The sequence below is a fragment of the Notechis scutatus genome, chromosome 4, assembly GCF_049901735.1.
Source record: "Notechis scutatus isolate UNSWTSFEM ecotype Mainland chromosome 4, rNotScu1.2, whole genome shotgun sequence".
Lineage (NCBI taxonomy): Eukaryota > Metazoa > Chordata > Lepidosauria > Squamata > Elapidae > Notechis > Notechis scutatus.
In genome coordinates, this window is record NC_142012.1 from 96,579,579 (window position 1) to 96,595,161 (window position 15,583).

Consider the following 15,583-nt stretch of genomic DNA (forward strand, 5'->3'; position numbering starts at 1 on the left):
AATAAGTTGTATTCATGATCCAACCAGTTACACTGTGCTTTTCCAACATTTTAATTGGCTTGCAAAGGGGCAACTCTTAATTTTCATTCTCTTTCTTCTCCTGCTTCTTGCCTTCTTCTTCAATAGATTGGGTACACACAACTTATCAAACACTGACCCAAGGCGGCTTACCAGTCATAGCCTGAAGTCTATTATCTTGTGATCATCACCATCTTCTTTCTAGAATTTTACATCCTAACACAGCATTCCCCATTGTGATATTCTAGGGAGCAGGCATTTAGTTATTAGGAGAAGATTTCTAAGAGAGATAGCAAGAATGAGAAGTCTCAAAAAGTTTCCATAGCTGACTCAGAAGAATGTTCTAGGGTTGAGGGTTACACACTTGAAAGACTTTCTGCATATCACACCTGACATCAGTAAGATGACTTAGTGAATTATCAATTACAAATATATTAATCACCTTTTAAAACCCGGTTTTATGGAAATGAATACACGACAACCCAGTCTTTGTGAATTTCTCTCCAAAATGTGTTTGTAAAAAAAAACATTTATAAGAGTATGCCGTTGGAAGAGTTAAACAAAGAAAAGTACATCTGGTTGAATCATAGTATAAATATAACCACTTCTGAAAACTTTCTGGTTGTGCATGGATGAAGTATGATCTGTAGATAATGACATTTAACCCAAGGACCACAGAGTCTGTGTTGTGGCTTGGATTCAAAGGTGCCCATCATCAGCAGGGGGTTGGGCTAGATGACCTCCAAGGTCCCTTCCAACTCTGTTATTCTATGTCTATGAAGCCAGGAAGGAATTTTTCCGTTAGACTTTAGAAACCCAAAAAAGTAAGCCATCATCCAGAGACATTTTTCCATTTATGGTTCTTTGTTCTGGGTGAAACTATTTTAATATTCCTTGCACATGTACAGAGCAAACCCCCTTTACAAAGCATCCAAGCTGTATCTGAATTAACATTTGCATACTGTTAGAATGTAAAGTTTCCCAGAAGCAAATGCTTGCAGTTAACTACTTTCAGAAGCCCCAATTTACATTTCAGAGTTCACAGCGATATTTTTTTTTCCTTTTGCACTGGCCTGTAGAGAGCAATATTTTCAGACACTATGCACCATTGGATGTAATAGTGTGGAGGCCTTTACTATTTTAAAAAAACTGTCCCACACTGTAATAAGATCATGATACTTCAAGACAGCATATGAGAAAACCAAAGTCTCACATGATCCTATGGAAGTGGTCTTTTTTTTAAAAAAAAAAATTGATGGATAGTGTTCTATGGATGCCATCTAGTGGCATCACAGAGCTCTAGTTGCACATTCCCAGCTCCTGTCTGAAACTGAGATTGGAAAGCCGCAAGGAAGGTTTCAACATCCTCAATGTACGACCACAATTTGAGCCCAACATTTATGTTGCTAAGTGAGACATTTGTTAAGTGAATTTTACCCCATTTTATGACTTTCCTTGCCACCGTTGTTACGCTAATCACTGCCATTGTTGAAGTTAGTAACACGGTTGTTAAGTGAACCTGGCTTGACTTTGCTTGTTAGAAGGTTGCAAAAGATGATCACGTGACCCGGAGACACTGCAACCATCATAAAGATGAGTCAGTTGCCAAGTGGCCAAATTTTGATCACGTGACCATGGTACAGCAATCGTAAGTATGCAAAACAGTCAAAAGCCACTTTTTTCAGTGTTGTCGTAACTTTGAATGGTCTCCAAGTGACCATTACCATTACCTGAGTACAGGTAGTCCTTGACTAGCTGTATTTGTTTTCCATTCCAGTTATTTGGGAGAATGTTTTTCCGTATGGAAATGTACACACACACACACCCCCCACAGGCACGGCATAAATAAAAAATTATTTTGCCTACAACGATGCAGCTTTATTCTTTAATGCTTGCTTTGTCACATGTAACGGGTAACCCTAAGCTTGGGAGGACAGCATGATGAGGTAAAAGCAATTCACTTGAATATCTTTGGATCCAATCCATGCTCAGGATAATCAGAATTATTTCAGAGAAAGCGAGAATGGTCACAGCATCCAATAATTTTGAAATCAAATTCAATGGCTAAACAAGCTTCATTTCTAATTTGTTAATTGATTCTATTTCATGAACCGAGAACTTGAAATACAATGTATTATATTTGTAATTCAGAGGGCCTTTCCCCCTTCCTTCCTTCCTTCCCTCCCTCCTTTAAACAGCATTCATATAATGGCAAAGTTCTTGATTATAAGCAAAACTGAAGCTGAGTGTATAATTTGGACTTCAAAAAGAGGGTATTTCAACAGAACCAGATGTCGGGACGCTCTAGATATAACTTCAACAAAGCATTTAAAAAGTATATAATTAGCCCGCTAGTTAAGCACGGCTGGTTGACATAACAACTACAAGCCCTCATTGATGATTCCTTTTCAAACAGGAAGTGTGATGCACTCTCACAATTTGTGCTAATCAGTTGTTTTTTATTAAGGAATGGTGGACGAACCAAAGGGGAATATTGTCAAACTTGCAGATGACATAAAGTTAGGTGGGGTTAACTAGAAGACAGAAATGACATTCAAAATCATCTTCATAGGTTAGAGCAGCAGGCAGAAAATAACAGAAGTAAATTTTACAGAGACAAATGCAAAGTCACACATTTAGGAAACTGAAACAAAATGCCCCCGTATAAAACAAGGAGTATCCAGCTTGGTAAAAACAGTATGAAAAAGAATTGGACAACATGGTTGATTGATTACAAAGGAACATTAGTCAATAGTGGTGCGTTGGCCTAGAGGTGGAACTGTTACCTCAAAATCAGGAGGCTATGAGTTTGATACTAGGTAGAGGCAGATATTTCTCTCTCTGGGCTCACTGAGAATTTATCTGCTGAACAAAACTCCTCATTGGCATCAGGAAGGGCATCCGGCCATTTAAAACACTGCTAGCTCAATTCAGTTGCCTAGATTCCACCCCGCAAGGGATTATGGGGTTGTTAAAAGAAGATGATTAGTCAATAGTGTTGCAAAAAAACACTGTGGCTGCAAAAAAGGTATATGTGGTTTTAAGCTCCAGTTTATTTTATTTATTTATGGAATTTATTTGCTGCTCATCTCATATCCAACAACCCTGGGCAACTTCATTTACTATTTATTGGCCATTGAGTAATGTATCTAGTAAGATTATTTTATTTTATTTTTTCTCAGCCTCCTTTGCAGCTCTTACCTATAGACTCTGAGCAGCTTACAAAAATCACAATTTATTATTAATAAATTAATCTATTAACAATATTATTGTTAAGATTAAAAATAAAATAAATGAAAAGCAGCAATATTGCAACAGCAGTAGTCGTTCCTCTGGACAATTTAAAAAGGATTCATACAAATTGTAAAAGTTCAGAGAAGGGTAACAAAGAGGTGGGTGATCCAATGGGAGTTTTTTTGAAATGTTATAGGGTTTCCTGTTTGAGTGGGGGAGGGGGGTAGACTAGAAGACCTCCAAGGTCCCTTCCAACTCTGTTATTCTGTTAATCCGGGAACTAGAAAGCAATTTCTGTAAAGATAGATTGAAGCACGTGGGCTAGTTTCACCTTAAGAAGTAAGTGCTCTCTACAAACACTTCCAAAAGAAAAAGGTCAGCACCATTCAATGTTCTTCTGGAGCTCAGGAGTAAAAAAAAAAAAAAAAAAGGGGTGTGGGATTTAAGTAGTGGGGAGGCAGAGTTTCTAATTGTTAGGAGCATTTGATAGTAGACTCAGTTACTCAATGAAATAGCAAGATTCCCTTCATTGCATGCATCCAGACAGAGGCTTGATAGCAAGGGGCTGAAGTGAATGACTTAAACCAGGGGTGTCCAACCTTGGCAATTTTAAGACTTGGGGACTTCAACTCCCAGAATTCCTCAGCCAGCAAAGCTGGCTGAGGAATTCTGGGAGTTGAAGTCCACAAGTCTTAAAGTTGCCAAGGTTGGACACCCCCGACTTAAACTAAAGAAGGACATTTGAAGAACCAAACAAAAAGGAAGAAAAAAAATGTAATTGCCGATGTTCTGAGGCAAACAAATAGACAGGATAAGCCCCAAAGGACAACAAGTGATGTCATGACACTATTGCACAACTTAACATTGCACAGCTGTGTCAGTAATTTATGTCTGATGAGGAGTAATCTGTTGCATTGTGGAAGAAATGAGCTTGTGAAACCCTAAACCTAAAAATATTTTGTGCCATATAGTATTAAATGAGAAGCATGGAAATGGTGGAGAAAGTAAGCAGTGAACAGTGAAGGACTCTAATATCAAAAATGAATGCCATATTGGAGCTTTAAATAAGAACTGTGGAAATGCTTTTTGCCTTCTCTTTAGAACTGAGTGAGCATTCCTATACACTTTTGGTTTTGTCCATTTTGTTAGATTTATATTGTAGGTTATCCTAGGGAAGTTCATGAATTGGACGGTAGAATGTTAATTGTTTGATTCAAACAGTGATTTAGGGGAAAAAAATACTGTATTGAGAATTGACCTTCACAACCAACTAAAATTGAGGAAATGATTCAACAGAAGTCTGTTCAAAAAGGAGAAGAAAGAGCAATTCCTAGTATTAAAGACAAGCAGATCAGAAAGAACACAAATATAACCTATACAATTAAATGAGAGAGGCCAGCTATTAGAACCAAATCTAAATGATGTGATTGATCTTCAGTCTGAGATTCATAATTACTACTAGATATTTAGCTTTACAAAGCATACCTAGTGGATAATGCCCTTCAAGTGAAATTATTGTATTAAAATTTGAATGGTTTTCCTTCAAAATATTTATACAAAGGATATTTTGTGAAAGAGGAAGAAACATTTTTTATTTGGAAGTTTTGCTCTAGGTGTCCTACATACATCTTGAGATCCTCAATTTCTCATAGAAAAGAGAAAACTATGCTACTAAATATAAGAATATTAGAGATAGTTTGCAAGTATTGTGTTAGAAAATAAAGAGATAATTACAAAAATCAAGTGTTTAACTGTCAGAGAGCCTACCGTTAGGAATCTCCTTTTCTAGGGATTTCAAATAACACATAGCCAACTAACCCGTTTTTTAAATTAATTTTAAATTAATTGACTGCATTTATTTATTTTCACACAGATGGAGTTATTAACCTGAGCATACCAATTGTGCTACCAATCTCTACTGAAGACAAAAAACGTCTGGATGGATGCAGCGCATTCACTCTGGAGTACAAGGGGCGGAGGGTGGCAATCCTTAAAAATCCAGAATTTTTTGAACACAGGAAGGAAGAGCGCTGTGCTCGTGTTTGGGGAACCACCTGCGCAAAGCACCCACATGTAAAAGTAAGCACAAATTGGTTCTATTTTTTTTTATTTTTTTTGGCCTCCAGAAATATAAATAAATTATCTCATTCAGAGGCATCCGATGGACTGGATCAAGATGGCAATCACAGCCACCTGATTGAAGTCCCGTCCCTTTTCACAGGCAAGAGAAGGCTTTGGGGCCATTAGAGCAGCCTATCTAAAAGGTTAAATCGTGGCAACGGGACCAAAATGTGTTAATCTGAGACGTTTCGTTGCTCATCCAAGCAATTTAAACAGTCAAAATAAATACAAATTAAAATAAAAAATTAGATAGACAGAGAGAAACCTCTGAAGTTGGCATGGCAAGAGTTGGCGCATTCCAACGATTCTCTGACTATCTTAATTTTTTATTTTGTCTGATGAAGTTGCTTGGATGGGCAACGAAATGTCTCAGATTAACAAATTTTGGCCAGTTGCCATGATTAAACCGTTTAGACCAGGGTGTCCAACCTTGGCAACTTTAAGACTTGTGGACTTCAACTCCCAGAATTCCTCAGCCAGCTTTGCTGGCTGAGGAATTCTGGGAGTTGAAGTCCACAAGTCTTAAAGTTGCCAAGGTTGGACACCCTGATTTAGACATTCTTGGCCTGGATGATTGAGTCTTCATTGACACATTACAGCAGCCCTTAATTTTATGACAGTATCTCGGGTTGTTGATACCTTCAGTGCATGATGATATTTTTCACTACTCTCTATTGTTACTGACAGTAGTCAATATGAATGAAGACTAAATCCTTACTGGGAAAAATTTGAAATACTAAGAATTTTTGGCTGGCAGGGTGCTGCAGAAGGCTGTCCTTCCAGTCTCCTCCCCCCCCCGCCCACTAGCCAGCCCGCAGAGGAAAACTACACTGATCTGGCCCAATCCAGTTTGACACCCCTGATTTATAGAGTAAAGAAAAATAATTCCAACCGGTGGGGTCCAGGAAGAGAATCTCCTCTGCTGTTCTCCCACTCTCCTGGCCTTCTGGAAAAGAGTTACAACATTGGCTTTGCAGGCTTGCTTGGGGAGGACAGAAAAGCATGCAGCCTTGGGGCTGCTTAGCGCTTTGAAAGCCCTGCCTTCTGCTTTCAATTCATTCTTAACAGCCCTGCCTTCTGCTTACAATTCATTCATATCATCCCTGTCTCTTTTTAAATTTTAACCTTTATCTACTGCTTTTATGTTTTAATATTTTATTGTAGACTGCCCAGAGTCCTGCTGTGAGGGAGATGGGCAATTCCAAAATGTGATGATGAACATAACAAACAAATACATTTCTTATCTCGATCTGGGGCTAGAAAATGTTGCCAGTTTGCATAAAATGAGGGCAAATAGAAACAAAAGTCCTAGTACTTAACAGCAAGCTATTGTCAACCTCAGTTTCCAATTTAAGGATGTGCAGAGCATTTAATATGGTCAAGAACTTTAATTCATAGCAAGTCCTTGATGTACGACCACAATTAAGCCCAAAATTTCTGCTGCTAATCAAGGCAGTTGCTAAATGAATGTTGCCTCATTTTACAAACTTTCCATAGTTGTTAAGTGAATCACTGCATTTGTTAAGTTAGTTACGTGAATCTGGCTTCCGGTTTGCATCCGGTTACGTGAATCTGGCTTCCCCATTGACTTGGCTTGTCAGAAGGTCACAAAAGGTGAAATGACCCCGGGACACTGCAACCGTCGTAAATATGAGCCAGTTACCAAGTGTCAAAATTTTCGGGATTCTTCAATGGTCACGAGTGTAAAAAAACACCATAAGTCACTATTTTTCAGTGTGCACATTTCAGATATTTTTCATCCTACTATCAACTGTCGCTCAACTTGATTTATTAACTTTAAATTGATTTGAATTGCTTACTTGTTAAGTTAGTATATTATTTCATTTCATTTCCTGTGCCAATGGACCTTCACACGGTTTACAAAAAGCAATATGCAGTAATGTAAACCATATATCACAACCATATCAAGGGATATTCATTTAAAAGGTTTTGTGGGAGAAAGCAAATACCACAGATCCATTCATGCAGTATTTCCACAAGGAATGCTTGGGTGAAGACAAAAGTTTTGAACTGATACTAAAAGTTGTCATAATAGGTGCCTCACAAATTTAAGAAGGAGAGCATTCCTTCAATAAACTCCACAATGGAAAAGGACTAACTGTATGCAATCCCAAAATAGTACACTTCAGCTTTTGGGACACATACCCGGACCCTTTTTCGATGGTCTCAAAAATCAACTAGGTGTCTTGCAGGATCCAATCTGGGTCAGTCACTGGGACCCGAGGTTTAGTCTTCTGAGCTTTCAGACTAATGCTGGAGCCCATCTTCAGGGAACTTCACTCTAGCAGAGTGTGTGCTTTGTGTGCTATGTCTATGAAATCAGCTATGTTTATATGGGTGAAAGTAATCTGTCAGTTCACATACTTTCTCTACATTAGCAGCATGTGGAATCTTAACCCTGGCTTGATCCCTGTCTTTTCTTTATTTAGACACTTTAAATCAGGAGTGTCAAACTCAAGGCCCACGGGACAGATCCAGCCTGCAGGGTGCTTAGATCTGGCCTGCGAGGCCGGCCTGGAAATAGCAAAGGAAATCTGGAAATCTGGCCCGTGGTGCCTCTGCTAGTGAAATGGGGGTGTGGGGGGCCCCAGTGGCCCCTCGTGCCCTGTTTTTGGGCTGGACAGCCTCCAGCAGCACCCTGTCAGCCAAAATGGTGTGGGCTGTGCCCCATTTTGGCCAGCAGGGTGTTGCAGGAGGCCGGCCGTCCTGTCTCCTCCCCCCTCAGCTGACCTGCGGAGGGCAATGCTGATCCAGCCCTCCAAGAATACCACTTTGACACCCCTGCTTTAAATAGTAATATCCACAAATTTGTTATTTTTCCTTACTTTACATCTGAGGTAGAGGAACCTAGGGCATCTAGATATTGTTTGACCCTAACTTCTAGTTCCAATTAACATAACCCGGGATACAATTATGAGAATTGAAAATCCTGTAATCTCTGGAATATTAATGCGTTTTACACAGAGGCTGAATTATTATAGTTGAATATTGGTTTTTTTTCCTAATTCCTGGTAATATCTTTTGATAGATGGTGATGGAGAGTGGAGACTGGCTTGCTGGGGGTGAACTCCTTGTACTGGAGAGAATAAAATGGAACGATGGACTAGACCAATACCGCTTGACTCCATTGGAGCTGAGGGAAAAGTTTAGAGAGATGAATGCAGGTAGTTGCTTTGTATATAAGCCAAGCTCCGCTTGTCACAGCCCTTTCCAGTTAATGTGTTCCTGACCCTCCCAAAATGCCATGTTCCTTATATTTCAGATGCAGTTTTTGCTTTCCAACTCCGTAATCCGGTGCACAACGGACATGCTCTGCTAATGCAGGATACTAAACGCCGGCTGCTGGAAAGGGGCTACAAACATCCAGTGTTGCTCCTGCATCCTCTTGGTGGATGGACCAAGGAAGATGATGTCCCCTTGGATTGGCGCATGAAGCAGCATGCTGCAGTGCTAGAAGAACATGTCTTGGATCCCAAATCCACCATCGTTGCAATTTTCCCTTCTCCCATGTTGTACGCTGGCCCAACAGAGGTATGGAGTTTAGCTCCCTGAACATGATTTTCTTTCAGTGTTGTTCTGGGTTCTTTTTTTTCCCACAGTGGGAAAAGATTCCCCCAAAGTAGGAAAGAAATAAGGGAGAAACCATAATCGTATTTTATTCTCTTTCCCAGTTAATGTTTTAAAATGTATTTATAGGAATTTTCTCTAGTTTAAGACTATCAATCAGGAGAAATTAATCTAGGATAACTTCAGAACAGACATGATTGGGGAAATAACAGAGAGCCAGGACTGTGTCACCCAATCTTGGTACATTCCTTTCTAATATTGATGACATGACGGAAGTTTCCAAAGAGATAAAAAGGGGGGTTTCTGATATCAGATCTCTCTCTCTTATTACTGTATTGAAATATTTTAAATACATGAAACAGTATAAATGTGAATGAGTCTGCTTGAGAGTAAATCTCATTCCATTTGTTGAGGCCTCTGGGTAAGTGGGTATAAGATTGTAGTCTAAGATACCTCGAAGTACCCATGTGTTGAATGCTTTTTATAGCATTCTGACATTCATTCCTATGGCAGGTCCAGTGGCATTGTAGGTCTCGAATGATTGCTGGTGCCAATTTCTACATTGTGGGTCGAGATCCGGCAGGTATGCCACATCCAGAGACCAAGAAAGACCTGTATGAACCCACACAAGGTGGAAAGGTGCTTAGTATGGCTCCAGGACTAACCTCAGTGGAAATAATTCCCTTCCGAGTAGCTGCTTACAACAAAGTACAAAAAGCAATGCTTTTCTATGATCCAGACAGGTAAGTAATAATAGTCACTTACAACTCCATAGTTAACCCTTTCTCACATTAACTGTGTCCTCATTGGTGTCTAACCAGGGGAACCAAGCTGCCATTACTTTTTTATTTTATTATTTTTTATTTTATTATATTTATCGCCAAGAGTCTGCCCTGACTGAACTGATAACATCAACCTTATCATGACCAAAGCTTCTATTAATTGGTATGTGTTCCTTTACATGAGGCACTAAACCAGGTTTAAAAGCTTCTCGATTTTTTTTCTTTTGATCAAATGGGAGAAAAAAAGAAAGTGAAGACTGTCATCTTAACACATGACAAAAATGGTGAAAATTGCTTCCCTGTCTTGACCCTAGTCCTAATTTGAACTATGGTTCACAGTATACATATTCAACACCTTGCTCAGGATTTAGGTTGGAAAATTAGAAAATGAGATTTTTTTAAAAAATAAAGAGATGTGTGATATGTGTTAAATGCTACTAGACATGCACAGGAACCAGAGATTGTATTTTGCAATATCTGAAGTATAAGTATCCCGTTTCTGTTAGAGAGAAGTGTGATAAATACTATCCTAACTTGGGATGCAGTTTTGAGTTGTTGTTTTTTTGCTTCTGAATATCCCAAATGTGTTCTTCTAAAAAGCAACTAGACTTTTTTTGGTGTTTTCTTTGAAACCATTTCACTTCTTGTACAAGAAGCTGAGGAACTAAAGAAGCTTCTTGTATGAGAAGCGAAACGTTTTCAAAGTGAACACCAAGAAACTCCAGTTGCTTTTTGGAAAAAAAACAAAAACCATTTGGGACAGCCATAACCTGGATGGTTGAGAACATTTGCTTCTGAATAGTCTTTAAAAATTTGAATTCTGGGATAATTGTCATGGAGCAATGAAATATTATGAGTTGTTCAGACCGTGCAGCAACCTGAATTGCTATTTGTATGTGTGAATGATTACTCTTTAGTAATATGTAAACAATAGCATCCATGTCAGAACAATTTGAATGTACAGAAAGTGAGCAAAGATTGGGAAAATGCGGCCTTTGGGTGCTGTTTTTGTTATTGCAATTTGCTTGCCCTCTTTCATATTTTCCATTTGTTCTTCACCAGGCACAATGAATTTGACTTCATTTCTGGCACACGCATGAGAAAGTTGGCTCGTGATGGTGACAATCCCCCTGATGGGTTCATGGCGCCGAAAGCATGGAAAGTGTTGACAGAATACTACACATCGATGGAAAAAAATAATTAATTATGTCTCTGTCTCTGTCAAAGTGCCTTTATTTTAAATATGAGCTCTGCTAATTGATGAATGTGCTATGATGTTTCATCTAGTCTGGAATCTTTTGATTGCTGGGCATTTTCTTTCTGGACCATACGATGATTCTGGACCAGCTTTTCCATTTTTAGAGCTTAAATAGGCGATTTCTTCTTAATTTCAAGGAATGCCATAAAACAAGTTTTGACTGTACGCATCAAAAAAAAAAAAAAAAAAAAAAGATCAAAATAATGAATTCAAAGCCATAGGGATCCAGCTCTCACAGCCTTTGCCAAAAAGAATTGAAACTATGCAACTATGCAAATTATCACATTAGAGCATGTGATTCTTTCTAATGCTATAAATTGAACCCCTAGAAAGAACCAGAGGATAAACTAGTACTTTCCCATTGTGGAGGGTTGTGGTTGTTGTTTTGGCCTCCATCAAAACCTTTTATATACTGTTCGGGTGAAGACGGAGGATTTAATGGTATGCCATTTTTTAGATGGTGATGATGATGATAAAGATGAAATTGAGTTGGTGCAATCAGCATTTCCCAACAAGAGAACGCCCTGGCAGTTTTCTCTTGGAAACAGCTCACAAAGCTGTGCTGGTTCTTAAAACTTCTTTATAGCCTTTTGGTCAACTTGGGCGTAGAAATGCACCTTTCTCACCTTTGACGTTGAGTTTCTTTGTAGCCTTGGCCAAATTCTTTCATGAAGGACATCCACAAGCATTCCACCCCCCTCAACTGGGTGCTAATAACATTATTACAGGCTCAATGATTGCCCTTTCACAGCTCCGCTCATCTCTTCAAGGTACAGACCAGACTAGGAAACCAAAGTCACGTAGGTCACTACTACTTTTATGGTAAAGATATAGTAATAGAATCTTACGAGTCTGAATACATTTCCTCCTTCCCTTTCTTTATCCATCGGAGAACTAGAGAGGGTCTTGCCGGAAACTTTTTTCAAGTTACATTTCTGCCCCTTCTTTCATTTGACTATTGTCTTGGTAGTTGCTCTTCTATCTCCCCCCCCCCCGCCCCCCAAGGCCATTTCCTTTTCCCTACTACAGTTGCTCAAGTCAGCATCCATCATGATCGCCTTAGCTTATCCAGTGCCAGGGCTGAATTTGACTGGAGAAGTTTTACAGAGACATGGATTGATTTCTAACCATTTTCTAGGGCTGTGGGGTGAAATTGACACTCCATGGGCCGGATGCATCACACGCAGGCCAGGCCCAGCCCAGTTCCGCAAAGGGAAAAAAAGTCACGATATGTCACGTGATACAATCAAGTTTGACGTCCATGTTCTAGGGCAGAGGTCTCCAAACTTGGCAACTTTAAGACTTGTGGACTTCAATTCCCAGAATTCTCCAGCCTAGCTGGCTGGATAATTCTGGGAGTTGAAGTCTACAAGTCTTAAAGTTGCCAATTTGGGGATCCCTGTTCTAGGGTGTCTGTAGAAAGAGATATCAAAAAATGTCATGACAGCTACGATGCTGTCGTACCTCTTTTTTTACTGACTCGATTTATCCAACTCTGAATTCTCTTAGATGAGCAGCAAATCCGACGAAGGTGTCTTAAAAGGAAATAAATTGTTAACAACTGGTTTAAAGGACTAATTTATGTACGCAATGGCTGACAGCTTAGTATTTTTTGTAACATCATTACAAAAATCATCATCATCTAAAAGAAGCATTTAAAAGTAGGGGGGGTGGAAATCCAGGGGCACCCTAAGGCAACTTGAATTTGGAGTAAATACTTAAGGGAAAGGTGATTGCATGTGCAGGACACAATCCTTTTCCATAGGAAAGCTTTTGGCATTTTATATATTGAATTCTCACGATTCCTATATTTTTAATTCTTATCTTCTTGGTAAGGAACAAATAAGCACACACATTATCATGGCTGATGAATCTCAAATTATGAGGCTCTGTTCCAGAATCTGCTCATAGGGGTAGAAAACATGTTTTAGCTGTTATTTTTTCCTGCATATAATTGATTGAGTCAGAATTAACTGATACATTCCTTTTGCATCTTAATACCTCAGGCATGAATGCTAAATGCAATTTATTCTGATATTTTATTGCTTTTCAAAAATATATCAGCTCCTTTGGCTATTGTGCTGCAATACTTAGTGCTGTTCAGTGGCAAGGAGAGTGAAATACGGTACAAATCAGAATAGCCCCATCAGGAAAATCATTGAGAAGATACGATCTGTCTCTGAAGCTCTATATACACTATTATTGTTCCATCACCCTAGTCTGAGATAGCCCTGCTTTTGAGCAGAACACTTGGTGCTGTTCTACCACTGGACACACAGTTAGCTGCTGCTGCTATGATTAAACAGAAGTTTGGCTCTGAAATCCACATCCAAAATCAAGGGTTATTGACAACTTAGAATAAAACAGCCGTCCTCTGCTCTGTATGATTATATCAGGCAAGTCCAGCTACTACCTGTATTTTCACAACTGGAGAATTGTTGCATTAAATGTCTTCAGTGTGTTATTTATTTTTGTAAGTTTTATAAAGTACAACTTTATTTGAAAATGCAATTCAGGGCACTATAAAATTTGGAATCAGTACATTATCAGGCCAAACATATTAACTGCAGAACTGGAAAGAATAAAAATGGTGGAATTTAAAATATGTTAATTGCAAATCCACAAACGCTCTGAAACTTTTATCTGCCTGTCTATCCATGCATCTTTCTTTTGGATATAATTATTCATAGTTGTTAGAATTTCTTCCTATTGTGACTCCCACAAGATGAAAAACTGATTCAGATCATGGATTATAGAGCCTAAAATGGATTGTGGCCATAATTTGGGCATTTATATTAGCTACTGGTATGCTAAGTTTCTTTTTTCTTTTATGATTTGGATTTTTCACTATTCTTGTCCAGAAATAGGCACGTTGCTTTACTCATTTTCATGTAATAATTATGCAACAAAGCCATTTTTGTAGTCTAAATACAAAATATTTGAAAATGCTTTTAAAAACATTGCTATAGCATTTAATGCTTTTTGAATCTTTGGGACCAAGAGAATAAAACGAGTTTCCTTTTTTGGGGGGTCAGTTGAATGCAATAGGTAAGCATTTTGCAAATTGCATTGAACAGAAGACAAAGAGCCAGTATAATGGGTAGAAGGTTCCAGCATTGCAGGCCTAACCAAGAGCTTTGGAAGGGAGCTTGAAGGTAGATGTCTTCTTGCCTTTGTAATCTAAATGTTTATAGTGCCAATATTTTTCTAGGTTTTTAACCTTATAGAACTATAGAATTCAAATAAATACGTTGTAATGTGCCTTTACCTCTTTTTACAAAAATACATCCTATAATATTTTATAGCATATTTATTACAGAACTGAAACCAACATGTATGCCTTAACTGTTGCGTCTCTTGATAAAAAATATCTTCTCGCCTTCTATTACTTAAAATTCATTTTGGTGATAATAAATATTTCACTGTTTGATTGTTTCTGCCATTCACTTGTCTGCTTGTGGTAAAATGTCCAAAACTGACATCTGTTCGTTCATCTTAATGTCCTCAAATTGCATCAAGAGCCATGATGCTACAGAAAGACTGCAGGAGTTCTACATACAATAAGTAAAGTTTTATCCCAAAAAAGATTGTCAGTATTATCTATTAGGAAAATGAATAGTCACTTTGTGTAGAGAGCAAAAGACTCAAATGCTCTTGCTAGAAAATGAGGAAACGTGATCCTTTATAAATTGAGTAAATATATACAGGTAGTCCTCGACTTACAACAGTTCATTTAGCGACCAGTTAAAACAGTTCTGAATAAAGTGACTTATGACCATTTTTCACACTTACAACTATTGCAGCATCACGGGATCAAAATTCGGATGCTTGGCAACTAGCTTATATTTATGACCATTGCAGTGTCCCAGAGCCACGTGATCTGCTTTTGTGACCTTCTGACAAGCAGTCAATGAGGAAGCCAGGTTCACTTAGCAACCACATTAACCACTGCAATGTTCCACTTAACAGCTGCGAAAAGAAAGGTCGTAAAATAGGGCAAAATTCACTTAAATAGTATCTTGCTTAGAAACAAATTTTGGGCTCAATTGTGGTCGTAGGCTGAGGACTACCTGTCCTTGAGAGCCAGTTTGATTTAGTGGTTAAAAGACATTGGGCTAAAAAACCAGACCATAAACTCTCAACCTACCTGAGGGACGAGCCAGCTTGGGGGAGGGGGGGGGAGAAACGGACCTTGGACCAGCCACTCTCAGCCCTAGTTTTGCAAGGGCAAACCACTTCCAAAACTACAATGGGTTGTCCAAGTAATCATTAGGAAAGGGATTGGGTGTATGTAATAATACCAGTTACTATGGGTATTGGTCTAGAACCGTGATGGCGAACCTATGGCATATGTGCCACAGGTGGCACGCAGAGCCATTTGTGTTAGCACAAACTTACCTCACTGTGCATGCGTGCACCTCACAGCTGATTTTCGGCAGGTTTGAGGCCTTTTTCGGCCTCCCAGAGGCTTGAGCAAGGCTGCAGGCTTTGCAGGCTGAAAACTAGGCCCGTTTCGTCACTTCCAGTTTTTCTGGAAATACCGGAAGTGATGAAACGGGCCTAGTTTTCATCCTGCAAAGCC

At 38.9% G+C, this 15,583-nt stretch overlaps 1 protein-coding gene across 6 annotated transcripts in view; it reads left to right on the plus strand.

Annotated features, from left to right (window-relative positions):
- Window positions 1-14,429, plus strand: part of PAPSS2 (3'-phosphoadenosine 5'-phosphosulfate synthase 2) — a 47,444-nt gene extending 33,015 nt beyond the window's left edge. For all 6 annotated transcript variants that reach the window (XM_087964152.1, XM_026686763.2, XM_026686765.2 and 3 more), the window contains 5 exons: window positions 5,126-5,331; window positions 8,423-8,558; window positions 8,657-8,925; window positions 9,475-9,704; window positions 10,806-14,429. In XM_087964152.1, the coding sequence (XP_087820278.1) occupies window positions 5,126-5,331; window positions 8,423-8,558; window positions 8,657-8,925; window positions 9,475-9,704; window positions 10,806-10,947 (983 nt within the window). In that variant the 3' untranslated portion in view covers window positions 10,948-14,429. The remainder of the gene's footprint in view (window positions 1-5,125; window positions 5,332-8,422; window positions 8,559-8,656; window positions 8,926-9,474; window positions 9,705-10,805) is intronic.
- The last annotated feature ends 1,154 nt before the right edge of the window (window positions 14,430-15,583 follow it).